Here is a 21,004-nt window from a genome sequence, read left to right as displayed (position 1 = left end):
ACCTCCCTGTTCCTACAAAAATGTTTTATGGAATGGTCTGGAAACAAGAATGGGTTCCATGGATAAACTTACTTTCTATCTTACCAGTTTTTCTATAAAATCTACTCATTTGGTTTCCACCATCTATAAGACATTAATGGAAATGGCTGAGTATGTCAAAGACAAGGAGCTGAGGAAGTGCCTAAGGCCAAATATAACACCAATAGAAAGACTGACCAAAGATATTAAATGCTAGTATTCTTTGGCTAGTGTAAAGTGGATGTTACAACAAATAGTTACCAGTAATTAAGTCCACTGAATGATCATTCAGATCATTCCCACGAAGTATAATGTGACAAAATCAAGCTAATCATTTAAACAAAGAAAGCAAAACAAAATCAAAATAATACCACAGTCACCCCACAAGTAGAGAGGACACTGAATTAGGAATCAAAAGACATGGAGTTTCACTCTGCCACTAGCCAACTGGGTAACCTCTCTGGATCTCAGTTTATTTATGCATAAAATGAAAGGGTTGGATGAGGTCATTGTTAAGGTCTCTTAAGTACCCTAACAATCTTTGACTTATCATAACAGGAAAGTCAGTATAACTGACACAGGTTTTGCCTAGAGTTTACTGAAGATATTTAAGTAACCAGAAATACTGATAGGATCTTGTAAAATGAGGCTGGCTTTGCATGGAAGCTCAAGTGGTTAACTTATACAATGAAATATAAAGACAAAACAAATTAGAATGCTAGGAAGGGCCATTAATGGTGTTTTATGTCCAGAAAGCTGCCCCACCAATATCAAGGAGGATGGCAGGGACCCTTCGATCTGCCTCCTACTATTCTTACATAGAACTAGCAGCTATACTGCATCTATCCTTGTGCTTAGAAATGACAGAAACTACTGCCTTCTGGTGACAAGAGGCTACAGGATTGCCCTTTTAAGCAGGAGACAGAAAAGAAAGAGTTCTGCCATTTTTTTCTTCCCTGACTAGTCTATCCTTCAGTACTCCTGGGCACATCTTACTGAACTGACAAGTAAACAGACTGCAGCAATGATTACAGACCAGTCCAGAGGGGGGAAATGTGCTCAAATAATAACAAGAAAATATAACAGTGGTAGTATTTTAGCACAACCCATCTCTAGAGAAAACATGCTTCATTCAATTGAGCATGTGAATTCATACCTGTTGTCTGTTGCAGTTCTAATAGAGCTTTGATTGTTGAAGTAGCTGATTGTGATTCACTGGATACATCCTGATAAATTATGGTGGGGCTAGTCTCCATTGCAATCTCATGTTCTGACCAATCCTGACGCCGGGAAGCAATTACATGAACTACAGGCTGGGAATCTGTTTTATATTAGTTAAAAAAAAAAAACCCTATAAACAAAGTTTCTCTTAAAAAAAAAACAATTTTTTTTTAATCTTTGTATTTACTGCACACTTCATGCTTTATCTCCCCAAGAAGACTGTAAGCCCCCAGAGGGCACAGTATCTTCTGTGTCTGTATTCACTTACTCATTCACTCGTATACACTGATTCAACAAACTAGGCACCTATATGCAGAGTCTATATTGGCACTGAGGATATAAAGGAGGAGCTTACGGAATAATCAGAGGACGCTCAAGAAGCACACAATCTGGTTGGGGAGACAGACATGTAAAAAGACAAATTACAATTCCATGTGATAATTGCTATAATGAATAGGTGTGCATTTGTGTAAGTAGATGCATGTTTGTGTATAAGAACAAAATGCTGTGGGAGTCTTATTTTCCCCAATGCACCTGAAAATGTGTTCTGTATTACAACCTGAGCACCCAGCCAACACTTATTGGATGGCTGAACTACTGAAAAGAAATCCTGTCCACCAACAAGAATGGATAGATGATCTAGAAGCAGGATGATATAATAGGACACATTTAACATTTGGAGTTCAAAGTCTTAGGTTACAGCCCCAGCCGTATCAATTATTCGTAAGTTGAGTCTTTGGGTTTTAGCGCCATCATTTCTAAAGTGACAATGATAGAATTACCTCTCTGCCTCACAGGATTTCTGAGGATATGATGAAATAATATATGTAAGAGAGCTCCATAAACCATGAAGGACAGTAGAAACGTTACTGTTGTTATGTCCTCAAAGTTCTTGATTCTGAGACTCTTCATTAGTTTCAAAATGAATTACAGCCTAACTCAAGGCTTATTATAGTTATGCTATGAAGGGAGGCGTGTAAATACTAAATGTGCATCAAAACAAGCAACAAATTCTTGAGTTTTCCATCTACAGAATAAGCAGATTGGACTAGATTACTGTTAAGTTCCTAAACTCCTTTGTCAGGACGCCACACAGGACAAAAACTATGTTGGATCCCCACTCCCAAGTTTAAATTACAATGGAGGAGACATAAAATAAACATACATATAGCTTTGTATTCTTGGGTAAAATCAAACGACTAGGGGAAACAAGACAAATGCATGGAAAGAAAATGACTGCTTTGATTGGATTAGTCAGTGAAAGCATTACAGAAGAATGAGAAGAATTCATGTAGCCCCCCCCCCCCAAAAAACAAGAATTCAATATAAGTTCAACCTTCCTTGAAGCTTATATTTTTAAAAACCACAAAGTTGTCCAAAAAGGTTGGGGAGGTGAAATGACTCTTAAACAAACAAACAAACCAGCCTTCCCAAAGAAAACAAAATTGATATACAATAGATCTAGAATTCTTAATTACCATTAACAAACTGTATCCCCTGCCCCCCAAACACCAGGTAGAATATACACCACACCAGGGATGTATAATTTGCATTAAACTTCTCCCCAAATTCTAGAAGACCGTGGGACACTATCCTGCAATACCAAATGTCATGTGATGCATATTACAGTTTTTCTTTACTTGTTGTAAGTAGACAAATAGAACTTACACTTAAGAAAACTAATTTTATTAGGAAATAATTCTTCTTATAAAACCTAAGTTCTCACATTTAAGAAATTCTCATGGTGATGTAAGTACCCCTTTGGGTAGGTGAGAGGACCCATAGCAAAGAATGACTGCAACCCAATTCTGTAATATTCACTAATATCCAGAAAAAAGCAAGGATTGCATTTGCAGAGAGTTAAGGTAGAAAGAGACTAAAAAAAGAAAACAAATTTCCACACGGGAGCACCTACTAGAGACATCACCCCAAATAACATTATCCTGTAGGATAGAGATCCTTCACTCTTTCTGCCCATACTCAGAGAGCAGCCGATCACCACACAGTATCACTGCAGCCACCCCAACAGCTCTGACAAAGAATGAAACTGTGAACCCACATGTAAAAATCAATCCTTGAGTGATTTTCCCCTTTACTTTGGCTTTTATGCTTAGACTAGATAAATCTATTGCCTATTAAGTCTGATCCCGAGGTTAGAATGCAACGACTGAGACATCAGGAGCCTGATCTCACAGTACCATTTGATTATGAAGTGTATATCCCTCCAGACTTCCCTATCTCTCTTGAGGATGGTGGCCTGCTAACCCTCATGTATCTTTCCCCACACATCACTTAACAAATATTTACTGGACATCTACTACATGTTAGGTACCAGAAATACACATTGCACTGTTAAATGCAAAGGCAGATCAGGCATCCCTATGGAAGAATGTCTCCTGTGACTTTACCATAAAAGGCCGATATCGCACTTTCACAGAACAGTTAAGACCTCTCAGCTGGCAGGGATCTAAAAGTTCATTTAATGCTATCACGAATCCTATGCTAAAATCTTCACAATATCCCCACCAATCCAGGAACAACACCACCAGAGAACTCACTATTTTCTAAGATAGTTTCCTTCCATTTCTGCAGTTATGACAATCAGAAAATGTTCTTACATGGAATGGAAACAGGGCTTCCTGTGACTTCTACCCAATGGTTCTAGTTTCCATCCACGTATCCACAAGACCAACTCTATTCCCTCTTCCATGTCACAGTCCTCAAGAAAACTGACAGCTCCCAATGTCCCCAACGCAATCCTCATTTTCTCTTCTCCATAAAAAATACCCTGTTTCCACCAACCTTTTCTCACATAAAATGATTCCCAGATGCCTTACCCATCTAAACCACCCCTTTTAAACTAAACCTAAAATGTCTATGTCCCTTCTTTGATGTAACATGTACGTTCCCTCTGAAGTATTGTCATAAAGCCCAAGGCCTTCACGGTATTTAACTGCCTAGATAGCATCACTCAAAATGTCTCAGAGAACATTAGTTCCTCAACACGTTCTGCAAAAGAAGGGTCCTACGGTCAAAAAAGTTGGGGGAACATTTTACATTATATACTCTACTCTTCATCTTTCACAATATATATTAACACATAGTAGCTCTGAAAAGTTCTGCAGTACGTATGTTTTGCTTAACTTGGATTTATTCCCCACCATCACCATGATCTACCAAAATCATAAAGCTTCTGGAAGAATCATCCTAGAAACCAACTGGTGGCCTCCTTAAAGCAAGGTCTTTACAGGATGCATTTTTGTATCTGCCTCATACCTTGTTCCATCTTAAATCCCTACCATTGGTTTTCTCTCCTTGCTCTCTTCCATTTCACTTCACATAATCTTATATTCTACCTAATCTACCTTAAACCTACTGGAAATAAACAAAATATAAATAAAGAAATCTTTAATATTTCTCTTTTTAAAAAAACTTGGGGGCGCCTGGCTGGCTCAGTTGGTGGACACGTGATTCTTGATCTCAGGGTTGTGAGTTTGAGCCCCATATTGGGTGTAGAGATTACTTAAAAATAATCTTAAAAAAAAAATCACAGGAGTTCTTTTTAACTCTTCTTGCAAGTTTTTTGTAAGCTTGAAATTACATTAAATGGAAAAGTTACTAAAGGTGGGAGAGAGGCAAAAACTACAAAAGAAATATAAGGGAAAAATGAACTGCTATGTAGTGCTTACATTCCCAATAGGTATGACGCTCACATACTTTGAAAGCCAGCATGATCTAAGACTGACCAAAATCTTTATCCCTTTCCCTTTAAATCATAGCATATATATCTCCAGTCATTGTGAGAATGCACTACAGAGCTATACAAAGATATGGGGGGATGCAGATTATAAAAACTGGCTTTATAATCTAGATATATGTATTCTGAATTGTTAACCTTTTCTGTATTACAGAATATTTTTAAAATAAATAATATGTAATGATACAGGACAAATAAATAAAAACAGATGCAGCCATGTATAGTAAGAGACTGAAAAGCAGAAAAACCTTCCACTCAATCACTTCCAAAAATAGTCAAACTTTTGTCCCATTCTTAGAATGAAAACTTAAGACTGCTTAATGAAATGGCATGTTTGGGAAGTAATGATTGGCTTACAGCTCCCTTAGGAAAAGACTAGCAATTTCAAAAGATAACCCAAGATTATGAATATAAAAACATCTACTGTTCATGTCGCCCTTTTAGCACAACTCATAAGCTAAACATTTTACCTGTCCTCTACAAAAATATTTCTCAAAGGAAACAATGGCATGTATTATTCAAGGAACCAGAGACTTTTAAAAGAGGAAAATGCAGCTGATGTGCTGAAGTAAGAATGGAATCTTTTCATATCGAATCATTAAGAAATAAAGATCAAAGTGTCATATTGTTTGTTAAAATCAACATTTTTACTTATTTTTGATTGATGAGTTTTCAAAGACCAATTCAAATGTTATCTCCTTCATGAAGCTTTCTTATCCTCTCCTCACTGGAGTGTGACTTTTTCGTCTTTGGCATTTTTGTTTGTTACTAATAAACTTATTCTACTCATACTGACGTTGTACGTGTATTTTTAAATCCCCTATTCTAGCTTTTAACAAGAACTATATTTTACTCAACATTTATAGGGCCTAGCACAATACTTAATATAGAGTATAAATAAATAACTGCCAAATTCAATTAATGGACTAATCAGCAATTTGAACCATGTAAGCAATCTGAAATTCCCACTGATCTGGAAAGACCCTGCTAAACAATTAGAATAACAACAGTGCAAAAGAACCTGCATTAGAAAAGTGAAGATGCTCAAAAAGTCCTCCAGAGAAAATAATGGGGAGGTGAGGCGAGGGAATGGAGTGAGTGAGGAAGGATCAGGGAAAGATGAACAGCTCTGCTTATTAGATGCACTGGAGCATGTAAGCAAGCACAGGCACAGATACACCTACCATCTGACAATAAGGGCTGTCTAGGTAACTGATAAACACGAGTGCTAGATTTGTAGGTCTCAAAGCTTACGATCAAGAATTTATTTCAAGAGACTTCCTAGATGAACAACATAACTAAAACAGCACTGAGGATAAAGAGCTTCCCTCCTATGGAGTCTGGCTTCATAGCTCCTTCCTTATAATTAGGACAACCATACAATATCATCTAAATTGGGATACCTCTGAGAGTGAAAAGGAATGCTATTCATAATTATGCTACAACAGATATAAACCAGGACTTGTCCTCTACAAACTGCAATATATGGTCACTCTACTTACAGCCCATGTATGGCCCACCTCTGGCCACTCTAATTCTTTCTCAAGGTTCAACACTAAACATTCAAAAGATACATTCACTTTCTTGCCCACTTCTCCCACTTACCCAAAAGGAAACAAAAAGAACCACAGCACTATTCAAGTTTGGTAACACCTACCTGCCAAAATCACCATCTAAAGTTTACCAATTATTTGATGAACATATGCCATGCAGGAAAGAATGGTAAAGTCTTACCAAAAACAAAACTTCAGCTCACTGATTACATATCAAAGAAAAATAAAATCAAAAGAATCGATAAATCAAAGCATACATGTTTGTTTGAAACCTCTAGATTCAACTATTTTGGAACTAGGGCACTATGCCAGAAGTAATTACATAAATCAGAAGTAAAATGGGTCTTACCCTGGGAACTCTGGGAGGACTCTGTAGAAGAGGAACTACTATCTGTGTAACTCTGTGGGTCTTCTTTTCCCTCTTGAATAGATGAATTACCAGCTTCTGCCACCCTAGATGCTTGCTGTAATGTTTCTGTGACCAGCTGCCTTGTTTGTTCACTAACAACTGTGGCTTGAAATGTCACTGGTTTGGGTTTAATAAGAACCTAGAAGAAAATCAGAAATATACCCAGTTTAAATTTTAGAGCACTATTTAAAATAGTAAACTTCCAGTCATGAATATTTTCCTGACATGGGAAGTTGCATTCTGTATATTTACTATGCTTTGGGCACAACATTGTTCATCAAAGACTAATTCTATCTAAGAACTAATTAGAGTCAAGCCACATACAACATTTTAAGTGGTACGTGCCAGAGTGCAAGAGCCATAATTTTGACAAGAGGCTCTCCCCCTGTTTTTTCTTGCCTATAATGACTTCAGAAGTCATTTTACAACCTGTAGTCTATATAGTAGAACGACAGCCACACGCTACAGACTGCAGAACAGAAAGACACAAGGAGCCTGGATTCCCAATGCCACAAGAATAGTCCAGAATTTCTTCCCTCTGGACATTTATTAACATAATAAAATAATTAACATATTATTATTATTAACATAATAAAAACAAAACCCTAATTTGTGTAAGCCACTGTTCTTCAGGTTTCTTTTCATTAGCAACCAAAAGAAATTCCTAATTGAGACACCTGCACAAAGTAAACATGGTTGGGACCCAAGTCATCTTTGAAAAATACCCAGAGAAACACTGACTTAGACAACTATTATTAGAAGCAATACGAAACATGTTATAGATCAACTCCTGGCAAAGGTCAAAACCGCAGACACTTAAATAAGTGATATGGGAGAGAGATTTCAAACTGAACCATTTCACTTCAAAATTTGAACTCTAGGAGTTGACTTCACTTGGGTGCCTAGAATAAAAATATTAACTGACCACATTTAGTTTTTATTTTTCCCATATGTAAGATTCAAAACCTTTTCAGCCTCTATTAAGTCACCCATTTTCAAGAATTCAAAAATGAAAACACGGGTTATACTATGATGCAGACGATGGAGCAAATGAGAACTGTTACCAGTTGAAACTTAAAGTCAATTTGGATTTATTTCTAATCATAAAACTTATTTGTTTTGATGTGTAAACTATTTCGCTATGATTCTGAGGGAATTGACTCTCAGGGCAAATTATTAAAGGTAAATTAAAACCTTTTAAAAGAATTCTAGGAGAACATTTCTCAACCAAAGCTGACATTATTTCCTTTGACATTCTCAAAAAAGCAGTTAAAGTAGGTACTTCATAAAATAAATAGTAGGCTAGCAACATAAGATTAAATCCTGAGCCTCAATTTTATAGGCAAATTTCCAGAAAAACTCCCTTATCTTCTATTGCTTGAAACATGAACAGATCTCTAGCTTCTCCATCACTTAAGTTTCAAGTAAAACAAATTTTATACGTATATAAAGTGCTTTCAAAGGCAATATTAGCTTATAAAAAATACTTTTTTCTGAGAGATTCCACATAACTACCATTCTCCGTCAAGCACCTACTTCTCAAATAATAATATATACCTTCAGCAAATTTTATTCCAAGGGGGTTCATTTCCCCAATCTTTGCTCATGACATGGCACAAATATTTATATTATCAAAAAAAAGAAAAAAATATTGAAGAGAGAAACACAGGTTTTGAAAACAGATGATTATGCACATTTGGTCATAACTTTTAACAATCTGATTTTTTAAAGATTACTGATCTTCTCGTTCAAATTTCTAACATAGAATTTTAGGAATGTGAAATCTACCAGAGCCAAGAAAAACCACCATATCGTATAGCATACCTGTGTTTTCCCTTGCTGCCCATAAACAATTTTTGTCGGGATGATTTTAGCTGCTGGTTGAACTGTGGAACCTATTCCTTTTGGCTGAGTTACAATCATTTTGGTGATGGGTCTTGTAGCAGTGATAATAGCTGGCTTTGCTCCTGTTGGCACCGTCTGAATAGTCTTTTCTCCCTAAATTAAAGTCAGTGAATATATGAGACTTATATGTATTTAAATGCCAAAAACTGAAAAATCCTTTTACTGAAAAATCACAGAGAGGTTTTACCAGGATGATGGGAAAAGGACTGTAAACTAAATAGCAAAGTACAATGTTTCTAGGTGATCAAAAATCCTAGACTTAGTTGAGATAGTCCTAAAAGTCATCTGCCCAACTTTCTGCCCCAAGAAGGCATTAATTATTTCCTGACAAGTGAATTTAAAAAATTATCTCACATAAGAATATTTACTACACCATCACATTCATAGAATACATACATTAAAATAGTCTGGAATTTATAAAAGAATACATACTAAAATGTTAACAATAACTATCTCTAAGAGTTGGGATTATAGGTCTCCCCCCAGCATCACCTTTATTTTCTAAATTACCCAAAATAGGTATTTATGTAATAAAAAATAACTGCACTACACCAATAGCTAAATGTATACATAGAGATAAATGAAGCTCCCCAAATACAAAACTATAAGGACATACAGCAACGTCTATGTGAAAATGCATGGGCAAGAGATGAAATCAGCAGATATTAATAAATGTTCTGAGGTTATATGGGAAAATACGAAGAACAAACTTAGGGCATTTCCCACATTTTACTATTAGTATGTTACTAACATCACTTTAGTCTATTAACTAGATAGCTTGGGCCCATTAACTTTTCACCATTTTTATACTTTCGTCTGCTTTATTCTTAAGTATCTTCTGTCATTCATAGAGTCAATACTTGAGCTTACTTAAATTCAGAAACAGTGATTTTACTAAAATATTAATTTTTAAAAGTTAACATCCATAAAACTGAAAAATTTTCACCTTATTAGTTTTTAACTTTTAGTCATCATCATCTAAATGTGTGGCCATCTAAACTCGGCAGCCAGTAAAAACAAAGCACCCAGGTGAGCTGGCAGAAGGTAATCACTCTGAATTTAGAGCTAAATAGGATTACAAAAATCACAAGTTTAACTATTTACTGTAAGGGAGATAGTTATCTAAGGGAGGTATGAAGTGTCTGTCATTCATGTTATTACTTATTTTAATACAAACACACCCTTCACAGCAGCAGCTTTGGAAGGAGCTCTAGTTCATTTGCCAAGAGTCACTAGTTTGCAAGTGGGCACGCCTATCTATCAAACAGCTTAATGGGCCCTGTCCGAGTATAATGGCCCATTCAAAGCCTATCAAAACCAACTAGCAAGCTATTTTTTGAAGAAGCTCTTCTGATGTATGTGTGTAGACATGCCCAGGTAAGCAAGCTGTTGAGTACAGTTGCATATACATATGTGTAGTTTTATGCTCTGATCTGTTTGTTTTACTAGTATTTCCTGTGTCAAACCACTGCTGTTAGATATACCTAGCAGCTAGGATTCACATACAGCTCTTCGATGTATGTGACCACAGGACTTTGGGTACATGGCACCCCCTCCTACATACCAAATTCTATGAAACTGTACACCAGACTATAAAAGGGTTCTGAAAATCGGAATTCTAATCCAGGCTTTATTTTGGCTTACCATGTGAACTCAGGCTATGTTTTCCCACATGATGAAAAGATCTAATGCCAACATTATAAAGACTGCGATGCCTAGGAAGCTACTAGAGATCTACTAAAACGAAGTACAGCATTTTTTTCTAGCAAAGTAGGGACATTACTAAGCCTAAATAGTTAAGTACCAAGAGTAACAATAGCAAGAGAAAAACTATTGAGGACTTCCCATGTGCCAGGCACTGTTCTAAGCACTTTCAAAATAGCTACTAGTTACAGAACAAACTCACTGGTAAAGATCATCATCCCCAACCTATAAATGAGGAAATTAAGGATGACAGAAGTTGAGTAAATTTGCCAAGGTAAAACAACTATGATATTAAGAGACAAAGCCCAGGTTTGTCTAACTCCAAACCTCTGCACAACTGCCTTCACAACTATAAATGAAGTGGTTATTTAACTTTTTTTTTTTTTTTTACTAGCTGAAAGAGGTAAAAATGAAAGTAAATCCCTGTCAATTAATTTTCTTCATCCCAAATATTTCTCTTTGCCCAGCCTATGCCAATACTAGGCTCGTGTCTACTGGCCAGAGGCAGGAATAAAATCATCCTTTAACAGAGGTCCCCCTGTAGTTAAGCCGGTGGAATCCTCCATCTGGACTAAACTAAGCGTCTAAATCATGGTCTAAGCAAGCTATCTATGAGCAACATGTTTTAGAAATTACTGTGAAAAATGGCACCAGTTGGTGGTGTTTTAACAGTTATAACATCACAGTAGTGGTAAATCAAACCATACAGGCCACTGTGGGGTTCTGAAGTCCTTAGGCCAATATTTGTATAGCTGGTCTTTAAAATCCTCAGGGCATTCGCTGAGTCTGCAGGACAAGCTCTTACTTACTCCAGCATTTAGCAATGTTGTGACAACGTTTTTGCCCGGGAGGCCTTGAATGGTCGTTCCTTTTCCTGTAGTCTTTTGCACAACAATCACATTGGGCTTGGAAGTCATTGGGATTGTAGTGATTTTGGTAGTCGTTCCTTAGAGAAGGGGGGAGAAAAGGAGGCCTGAGTTAAGGACTAGTGATATTTGGTTATTTCTGTTTATGCTGTATATAATTAATACATGTGGTTAATGTCATCCTAAGATGACATGAAGGTTGTCATAAGGATGAAAATGAAGGCTTGGAACAGTAAGTAGAAGTTGTCCTAGAATGAGAGAATATTAAGAATTGACTTTTACGGCAGTCATCTTTTTGGAATATGAAAAACTGCACACCAAAACCAGAATCTAAAAATATCACTATCAGTTTCCCCAACAATATTCCTCCCCTGACTAGTTAATTGAAACAAATAAAAATCTGCATTCCACAACAAATGTTTCCCCAAACCCAGTATTATATTTATTTGACTAGTGTGATGGGAAAACTCTTCAAAAAAGAACATTAAAAAGAAGTAAATACTTATCAAAATTCACATAACATTAGACATGAGAAAATTTATGAAAATAAGCCATTTGTTTAAAAAAAACAACTCATAAACCAAGGCACAGATTAAACACATGCTCTTGTAATCTGCAGCACTGAGGATGAAACTCTAATTTATATATTTATATAAATCAATTTCTAGTTTCAACAGTTAAGATCTACTCAGGAGATCTACATCTACTGATCTAAACATATTATCGTGCTCTCCTCCCCACATCCTTCCACAACCTGCTTCTCTTATACCTATCAAACTTGTACCCTATATTCTTCCGATTGTTGCAGTGAGAGATCCTGGTGCAAATCTTGCCTTGTGAAAGCCCCTTGAGCTCCAAACTCCATCTTTTTGCATCCCTAATTCCTGAGTGCTTAGCACATACTGTATAGCAATTACGCAGTAAACGTTGTTCGATGAATATGTGAACAAACTCAATTTGTCACCAATTATGTCTTCTTTCAAAATGTTAGCAAATGTCAACTCAACAGACAGACCCTCACCTCTTTTGGCTTCCCATATTTTCTCCTGATTTCAAGTTTCTCTATCATACAAATAGCTGTCATGCTCCCACTATATCAAACATCCTTAAAAAACTAGTTTGATCATGTCTAGAACCCAGAACGTAAAATTGGTCAAAAACCTTCCCAGGGCAACTGGTTGACTTAATCGGTAGAGCATGTGACTCTTGGGCTTGTATATTTGAGCCCTATTCTGGATGTAGAGATTACTCTAAAACAAAACAAAACAAAAAAACCCTTCCTAATCCCTATTTTATCTAGTTCTAACTTTCTGTCTTAGGTTTCACAATCCTAGATGACCTGACCCTTAATCTACCAATTTGATCTTATTTGTTCCTAATCCATAAACACTCCACAAACTCTAGTCTAATAAGTAATTTCTTCACTATGGCTTCCTATTACCTGTCACATAGAGCCCAAATTCCTCTTAGGTTTCCAGGTTCTGCCAGACTTTAATTTTAGGAATAGCCAATACATATCTCTCCTTCAGTTTGTTGGTTTCCACACTGGTTCTTGAGCGTATGAGTCTCAATGTAACTTCTATGACTGTGATCTCCTCTTCTCATGAAAACAGAGAAGTCATACTTTTCTTCTCTAGGCTTGCATATCATTTATCAAATGACTAAGTACAGAACAGGTACTCATTTAAAAACATGATTGATTAATATGTTCCCAAGAAGAAAAATTAAACAAAATTTTCTTCTTTTCTACTACAAAACCAGCATTCCTGACTAGAGTTTTAGAAATAAAGTTCCACTAAGAATAAGAATATTCTAGTCAATTTATGGCAATCTTATTACTTATTACTTTATATATCTTTATAATATACTTGCCATCATCTAATGTCTTGTCAGTCCAAGGTAACACAGTCAGGTTACATAAAAACGCACTTTTATCCACACACCAGCTTCACAAATGTTTTTCCCTTTATCTGTAGTTTTTGAATAGTAAGCTGTTAAGAGCCACAAAGACCACACTGCCCATTATTCATATGTATCAACTTCAACTCTTACTTCAATCCCTCATACATGATTGATTATAATGACTCCTTCAACGATACAGCCTCACTAAATATTTGGTTAATAAAAGTATTTTTTAGAAAGTAAGCATTAAAAATTATCTCAAGGAAATGTTAACTAACCTTTAACCAAAGTACAAGGACCACTTTTTTGAAACACTTGCTTAACAAGTGAATTATATTTGTATCTAAGTCATTGTCTAATCCTTTCCATTACAGGGATCTGTCAACTTATTAAACAGTTGCAGATCAAGTTCACCAGCTCAACAAATTGAAGGGTGAGAGGAAGAAGATAGAAAACAGAAGAAAAAGGTGTAACATAAGGAAAAGTACAGTGTCATATTAAAACGGAAGAGTTTGACTAGAATTATCAAGTTATTAAATTCTAAAATTCCAGTGAGCATGCTTCTATCTTTCAGTTGATAACTTTGTTGTATTGATGAAACAAGTGTTACTCATTTTTTTTAAAGATCTTTCTCTAGGGGTGCTTAGGTGGTTCAGTTGTTTGAGCATCAGACTATTGGTTTTGGTTAGATCATGATCTCAGGTGGTGAGATCAAGCTTCCAGCTGAGCCCCACCTCACTGGGCTCTGCACTCTGTGGGGAGGCTGCTAGAGATTCTCTCTCCCTCCCTCTCCTTCTGCCCCTCCGCCCACTTGTGTGCACACCCATTCTCTCTCTCTCTAAAATAAATGAATCTTTTAAAAAATAAAAATAAAGGTCTTCCTCTACACTTTCACAGTAGTCAGTCTTTTTTGCTCAAAGCATGTGGGGGCAGAGGAGGTGTCAAGATACATTTAAAAGAATAGGAAAATATTATTCTATGAAAAAAGTGTAAAAGCTGATTATATTAGATCTCAATGTGATTTTAAAAATACACACATACACACATACATGCTACAACAGAATGTATAAAAGTTCATTTGTTTAGCATTCTCTAGCACAGAGAATGCATCCACGTACATCCCTATGTATCACAGCACCCAGCCCAAGATCTGGCTCATAGGATATCAGAGAACCCACTATATATATGGTCTTCAATTATAAAGAGTTAAGACACAATGGTGTAAATTAACTGTAAGTCACGTTTGGATCACGGCCTATGATATTGGATGCATTCCAGGATTTCTATTTAAAAAAGAAGATTCCTGTAAAAATGTGAGCATTATGGTAGGATGGCTTAAAGAAACTAATTTATTGGCCCAGATTTTACTGTTCAGAGATTTTTTACATCACCCTAACAATGTGGTCTCTTGGGTAATGTTTTATGTTGCTTTGCTCAAAGAATGAGCAAATGAATGAACTAATGGATGGAAAAGATATATTAACATTATCTCCTTGTCTGAACATCATACTAAGGATCAAGAAAATCAAAATCAAGTCTTGCCACTGTCACAGGTTCTCATAATGTCCTTCGAGTGAAGATGATGAGTTCATCTCTGAAGGATCCAATCTTCTGCATAAAATAGACATGGTTCCTTAACCAACCCTCAACAAAGTTCACAAGAAAACATACGTATCTGATAGGCCTCTCTATATGTACACATATAAGTAAATATCTGATTCTAAGGAGTTAAATAACTGCAAAAATAGTCATGCCTTCCATTTAGTTGCTTATTCTAATGAAAAGAAAAACCTGACCTTTCTAGAAAGCACTCTGGAAGCATGACCTTGCTTTCTAGAGAAAAGGAAGTAAAGTCTTCACATAATAATTTATATATAATGATGTTTATCACAGGATTGTTTATAATGACAAAAAAATCGGAAGCAACCTAGAACATTCAACAATGAGAAAATGGCTAAATTATGGTGCATTACATAATGAAACATTGTGTAACCAGTAAGTGGGGGCAGGGGAGGTGTCGAGATACATTTAAAAGAATAGGAAAATATTATTCTATGAAAAAAGGGGAAAAGCTGATTGTATTAGATCTCAAGGTAATTTTTAAAATACACACACATACACACATACATTTATAACCAAAAAACTGAACAGAAAAAGGAATGAAGAGAAATATATACACTTAAATTTTAACATATTTCTCTGGATGGTAAAAATTGTGTTTTTAATTTTCTTTATATCTTTCTGTATTTTCCAAATTACCCACAGTAAGGGGGAAAGTATCATTTTTATTTTTAAAGCCTTCTATTCTTACAGCTAAATGTCTGGGTATCTTTTAAGAAAAGCATTTCATTTTTGTTCGGGGGGTAGGGAGGTAGGGTAGGCACAAATTCTAGAATCCAGCATCTAATTATGGGTTATCCAAATTCATCCAACTAGGCTTACCAGTTCACTGTGAATAGACAACCAGGGACTGAAAACTGCATAAACTAACTTATAATCCCACTATCACGAAATAACAAAAACATTATAAAATAAGAGAACTGCCTTTATAAAGAGTATTGATATGTAACGTAAGGATCAGTCAGAAGAGCAGTAAAGAGCAGTCAGAAATGAAAGATTCCTTAAAATAAAAGTGTCAGTGAAGCAGAAGTACACACAAAACAAGCTCCATGCAACCAATAGCACTGTTTCAACTTTGTGCCAAGTAGATCCTCTTGTGCTAGAAAAGTTGAAGAACTCTTCTCACGTATACCCACTATACTCGAAATAGCCGCTAACCATGGTTGCTTCATACAAAGGTGAATAAAACGTATACATGCATAGGGTATATATCTCTGCTTCTAGGAAAATATGCTTGCTTACTGTACTGCTCTAACCTGGTACAAAGCTGCTAAATCATAAAGAAGGTGTGAAAACACTGGCCTTATGACATCTAGACATTCCTTCAAGCTGTAAGGTTACTATGAATTCATATGTAAGTAAAGAAAAAACATTATGGTGATAAAAAGCTACATACCAATGAAGAATGATCACTTTCTGAAAAATGAGAATGTGCTCTATACCATTAAGATACTGTTAGGTAATAAATCATAATTTGAGTGTTCACTGTGTTATTTAAAAAATCCTCTTAAAGCTGGAGTATGATGATTCCCTACTGGTTTCACCCTCCTCAGTTTGGCAAACACTGGATTTTCTCACTTACACTTAAAAATAGAGCCAGTATTAGCAGCTTTAAATATAGTGCTTTATGCCAATACCATGCCCTGCCTTGTTTTTTGGTTTTGTTTGTTTATTTGTTTGTTTTTTCACTCCCTGAGTTATCAGCAACATCATATATTGCCAGGAACTTCAATCCCTTCACTTTAAAATGTCAGAACAACTCACCTGGGGCATACAAAATATGACTAGTCTACAAAAATGGTAGACAGTTAAAGTCCATAGGGCTTGCCTGATGAGAGATTATTTACATAATTTTAATTAAAAACTAATAATGAAAACAGATGCTATGTTAACATTCTACTTCAGAATCCACAGTCCAAATACTTCAGGAATTAATGAGCTGATAAAAACCAGGTAAAGTCCCAAAATACCAATAAATATTAGCTTTCACTATCTGAGTAACATATTTCTTAAAAGTAAATAATCAATACAATGGTGAAAAGAAAATAAAGATATTCAAATATTTTTATTTTTAATAAGCTAAAGTGACATTAGTAAATGAAATTATGAGATACGGTCCCTAAACATATTTAGACAAATAAATCCTAATTTTTTCTTCCTCTATCTAGCTTGTGTGGTCTTGGATAGGTCAATTTCATCTCTCTAAACTCAAATCTGTCTGTACCTGTCAACTGGATGATAACAACTATTCAAATTTATCAGTCCTGAAAGGACTGACACATGGGAGAATACTTAGTAAATGAAAAATCTCTATACAAATGTAAATCATAAAAGAAGGAAAAAAGAAAACAAAATGTAAATCATAGTATTTCCATTCTGATTAAAAACAACTAAATGTTCTATTTTAAAGCTATCAAAAACTTAATGTGTGAAAATTTAATACTAGAAATAAAAAAAAAACTAGACTTAATCACTAAACATCAGGACTAAAAACAAAGCTCCAGATTTCTAAGCAGAAAACAGATCAAACAGAACCCTTCAACAGTGAAATGTTTTTTTCTCTTCCTAGTTACTTATAGCTTTAACATATTTCAGATATACCTACCAGAGACTATATTACTGCTAATTATCTTGCCCCCCAAGGTGGCTAACGACTTGGGTACTACTGTAATGATGCTACCACTGGTAGTTTTCACATAGGTTGCAGCTCCAGGGGTTGCAGCCATCCGACCTATGGACGGGCTCACTGTTGGCCTGGTATAGGTTGCCTGTGTGCCTATAAAAAGGGAAAAGCCAAAAGAAAAACTTGTCATTACTTACAGAAGAATGATAATTTATACAGTTTAGCTATAATTCAATGTAATCTACATTGCTTTAACTTGAAAATGGAATTTCAAGGTGTCAAGACATTAAGTAACAATTTATAGCCCGTTTTCAATACACATAGCAAGAACTATAGCCAACTCAATTTGAATTAATTTTACACATAAAATTTTGTGATGTGTTGCATCAAATTACTAACCTCAAGAAAAAGGGTAACTATGTTCCTTTCTTCCACTACCCTTCTTCTACTAGTTCTATGCCAAAAGAAACTAAAGTTTAATCATCTTTCCTGCCAGAACATTTTAGAATTTCTGTTATAGATTTTAAGGTCCCTGCATCTGTTTTATGCTGTCTCAGTGCCAAACCCAGTGTCAGCACTCAGCAAATAAGGCAGTACTGTTTGCTTAAAATTTTATAAACTTTTACTATTTTGTACTCTGCTACTCTCTAAATATATTTCCATCTTTTAAAGAATTATTCCATCATTTTACTAGAGATTGAAGTTGAAGCTGCCAAGAGTTGCCAGGAATATTTCTTTTAGCCTAAAAAGTTCACTATTTACACATTTCCTCAACTCTAACTGACCTGTTAGAAGACTTTTCTTCATATCTCTCAAAGGATTTTGCAGCACTCTTCCCCACTATTCCAAGGACTTTTTTCTTTTCCCAAACAGGAATTAAAAATTAACCATATGAGTCTGTTGTAGTTTCCTACAAATCCAGTAACTCAGAAATACTATTCTCACACTAAGAACTATTAGTCTGGGGAAGAATGAAGATGACTAAGATAAAACCTTAACAGGAAAGCATTTTTTTATGATAATTAGAATGGTCATTGTGATAACTGTTTTCAACAACCCCCTCCCTGAAAAATGCTTTTAGCAAGATATTTAAAATTATTTTTAAATACAATCACAACCGAAAAAATGGAAGAGGGGAAGAACGTTAGGTAGAACTAATTTAAATCAGTTACAAACATACATCTGAATCCCCCTCAAAAAATCTAGTGCAAAGTAAACATGCTACAGACATAATGTGAATCAGCTGAATTTTTAAAAAAATTTTCCACTTAAGCTTTTGTTTTAAAAATAGAAACACCTTTTCTAACATAGATACACAGGCACAGACAGACACATTATTATTTTTTACTACTTTTCCCTAGGGTAAAGAATCATATAAATAACACTATTATCTTTGTACCAAATGGAAAAAGTTCGGGGCGGGGGGTGGGGGGTGGAGTATGATCAATTTAATGCAAGAATAACGTGTTTTTAAAGCACAGGCTTTGCAGAGACAGCAAGCAGAATGCTGGTTGGCAGAGTGGGGGGAAGGTGGTAATGGACAGTTATTGTTTAATGTGCAGAGTTTCAGTTTGGGAAGATGAAAAGGTTCTGAAGCCTGATGGTAATGATGGTTATAAAACAACATGGACGCACTGAATGTCAATGAACTATACACTTAAAATGATAAATTTCACGTTCTATTTTACCACAAATAAAAAGAAAAAAAGAGAGTCAAATAGATGGGGGTTCAAATCCCCGATCTTCCTTTTATTGGCTGCATGACTTTGAGCAAGTTGCTTAACATCAGTCTCTGTTTTGCCGCTAAAAGGGAGGGGCGCTTGGGTGACTCAGATGGTTAAGGTTAAGCATCTGCCTTCCGCTCAGGTCATGATCTCGGGGTCCTGGGATCGAGTCCCACATCGGACTACCTGCTCAGTGGGGAACCTGCTTGTCCCTCTGTCTGCTGCTGTCCCTGCTTGTGTTCTCTCTGTCAGATAAATAAATAAAATCTTAAAAAAAAAAAAAAAAAGCCTAAGGGAGATTAAGTATAATGTCTGTATAGACCTTTACATCCTGGCCAATAAATGAGAGCTTTATAAACTTGAGATGGGTATCATTTTATACTATTTAGATTCCATCATCTAAGTACTGGCTCTTCTCAAAAAATCTGGTAAGATTTATACAAATTTAAAATAACACTAATGGCTATTTCTTACATTAATTAATAGTAATAGCTATTGAGCATTCTGCTGGGGAATTTACATACCTGATTTCCTCTAATACTTACAATAACCTTATGGTACAGGTATTGTTAACCCACTTAAATAGACGATGGTAATCTGCTCAAGGACACAAAGGGTGGTACTATCTAAAATGTTCTACACTGTCACTTCGTTGGGCATAGCTTGGTTGCTCTCCTACCTGGGGAAATAGCATTCTGTGCCTCTCCCAGTCTGAGTAATGCTTACCACACTGCAATGTAATACAGACTTTCGACCTCCTAAGAGTGCAGTCCTTCTGGGGTGGGAGAGGTGTTTTCGGTCCCTCAACAAATCCTGACTAAACACCTACTTCCAGACCAGCTCTACATATATATGGTGAATAAAACAAAGACGGTCCCTAATCATGGAGTTTATGGTCTAATAAGGTGAACTACATTAAATCAACAAACAAGTAGAGAAGAAATTAGAAACTGTAGTATGTGCTATAAAGTAAAAGAACGGAAGACCATGACAATAATAAAAGAAAGCTATTTTTAGTTGGGGGAAAAGCCTCTTAAAGAATTGTCTCATTAATCTCTATATCCCCAGTGTCAAGCACTATGTTGAGACAAAGAAATTACTCAATGAACATATATGATGAATGAATGGACTGATGCTCAAGAAAACTTACCAGTAGGAGTGGTTACCAGTTTAGTTGTCATAATTGCACCATTACTGCTAACCACCATAATAGGGGAATTGCTACTGGTGGGCAGAGTTGCTGTCACTGGTTTAGGTAAGATTTTACTTGGTTGAACTTGTTGTGTGATGATTTTAACACCTTTGAAAGAAGAAAGAGAAATCTCAATACAGATAATTTTGAAAAACATGTTCCTTATACCAACCCAAGAGGGCAGTAGTTACACATATTTCCTAGGTCTTGCCTAAAGAGAGGCTTTTTTCAAAATAATGAAACTCTCAATTTTTATTCCTTAAATTCCTATCTTTTCTAATTTCTCTCATTCAAGAATATAATTAAAATATTACAGAAACTCTTAACAATTTCTTTAAAATTTTTTTTTCTTTTGCCTGTGATCATGTCAAATAAAAGCTTTCAAACCAAATTAGTGTAATGGTGTGGATTTTTTTTTTTTACATTTTTCAAAATTTTTACTTAAATGTTGTAATTGTTACACTGACTTTCCAAATATAAAATATCCATTTAAAAGAAATCACTCAAAAA

The 21,004-nt window shown here is 35.5% G+C and overlaps 1 protein-coding gene across 10 annotated transcripts in view; it reads right to left on the bottom strand.

Moving 5' to 3' along the window:
• EMSY (EMSY transcriptional repressor, BRCA2 interacting) overlaps positions 1-21,004 on the bottom strand; it is a 97,534-nt gene that overhangs the window by 25,578 nt on the left and 50,952 nt on the right. For 9 of the 10 annotated variants that reach the window (XM_045816150.2, XM_045816159.2, XM_045816153.2 and 6 more), the window contains 6 exons: positions 20,453-20,602; positions 17,561-17,731; positions 11,377-11,513; positions 8,783-8,956; positions 6,899-7,097; positions 1,175-1,339 (listed from right to left, as the gene is read on the bottom strand). In XM_045816150.2, the coding sequence (XP_045672106.1) occupies positions 1,175-1,339; positions 6,899-7,097; positions 8,783-8,956; positions 11,377-11,513; positions 17,561-17,731; positions 20,453-20,602 (996 nt within the window). The remainder of the gene's footprint in view (positions 1-1,174; positions 1,340-6,898; positions 7,098-8,782; positions 8,957-11,376; positions 11,514-17,560; positions 17,732-20,452; positions 20,603-21,004) is intronic. The other variant, XM_045816157.2, reaches the window with a different exon arrangement.

The sequence above is a fragment of the Ursus americanus genome, chromosome 16, assembly GCF_024610735.1.
Source record: "Ursus americanus isolate L20-20 chromosome 16, mUrsAme1.1.p, whole genome shotgun sequence".
Lineage (NCBI taxonomy): Eukaryota > Metazoa > Chordata > Mammalia > Carnivora > Ursidae > Ursus > Ursus americanus.
The sequence above is the reverse complement of the archived record's forward strand: the minus strand, read 5'-3'. Positions and strand labels throughout refer to the sequence as shown.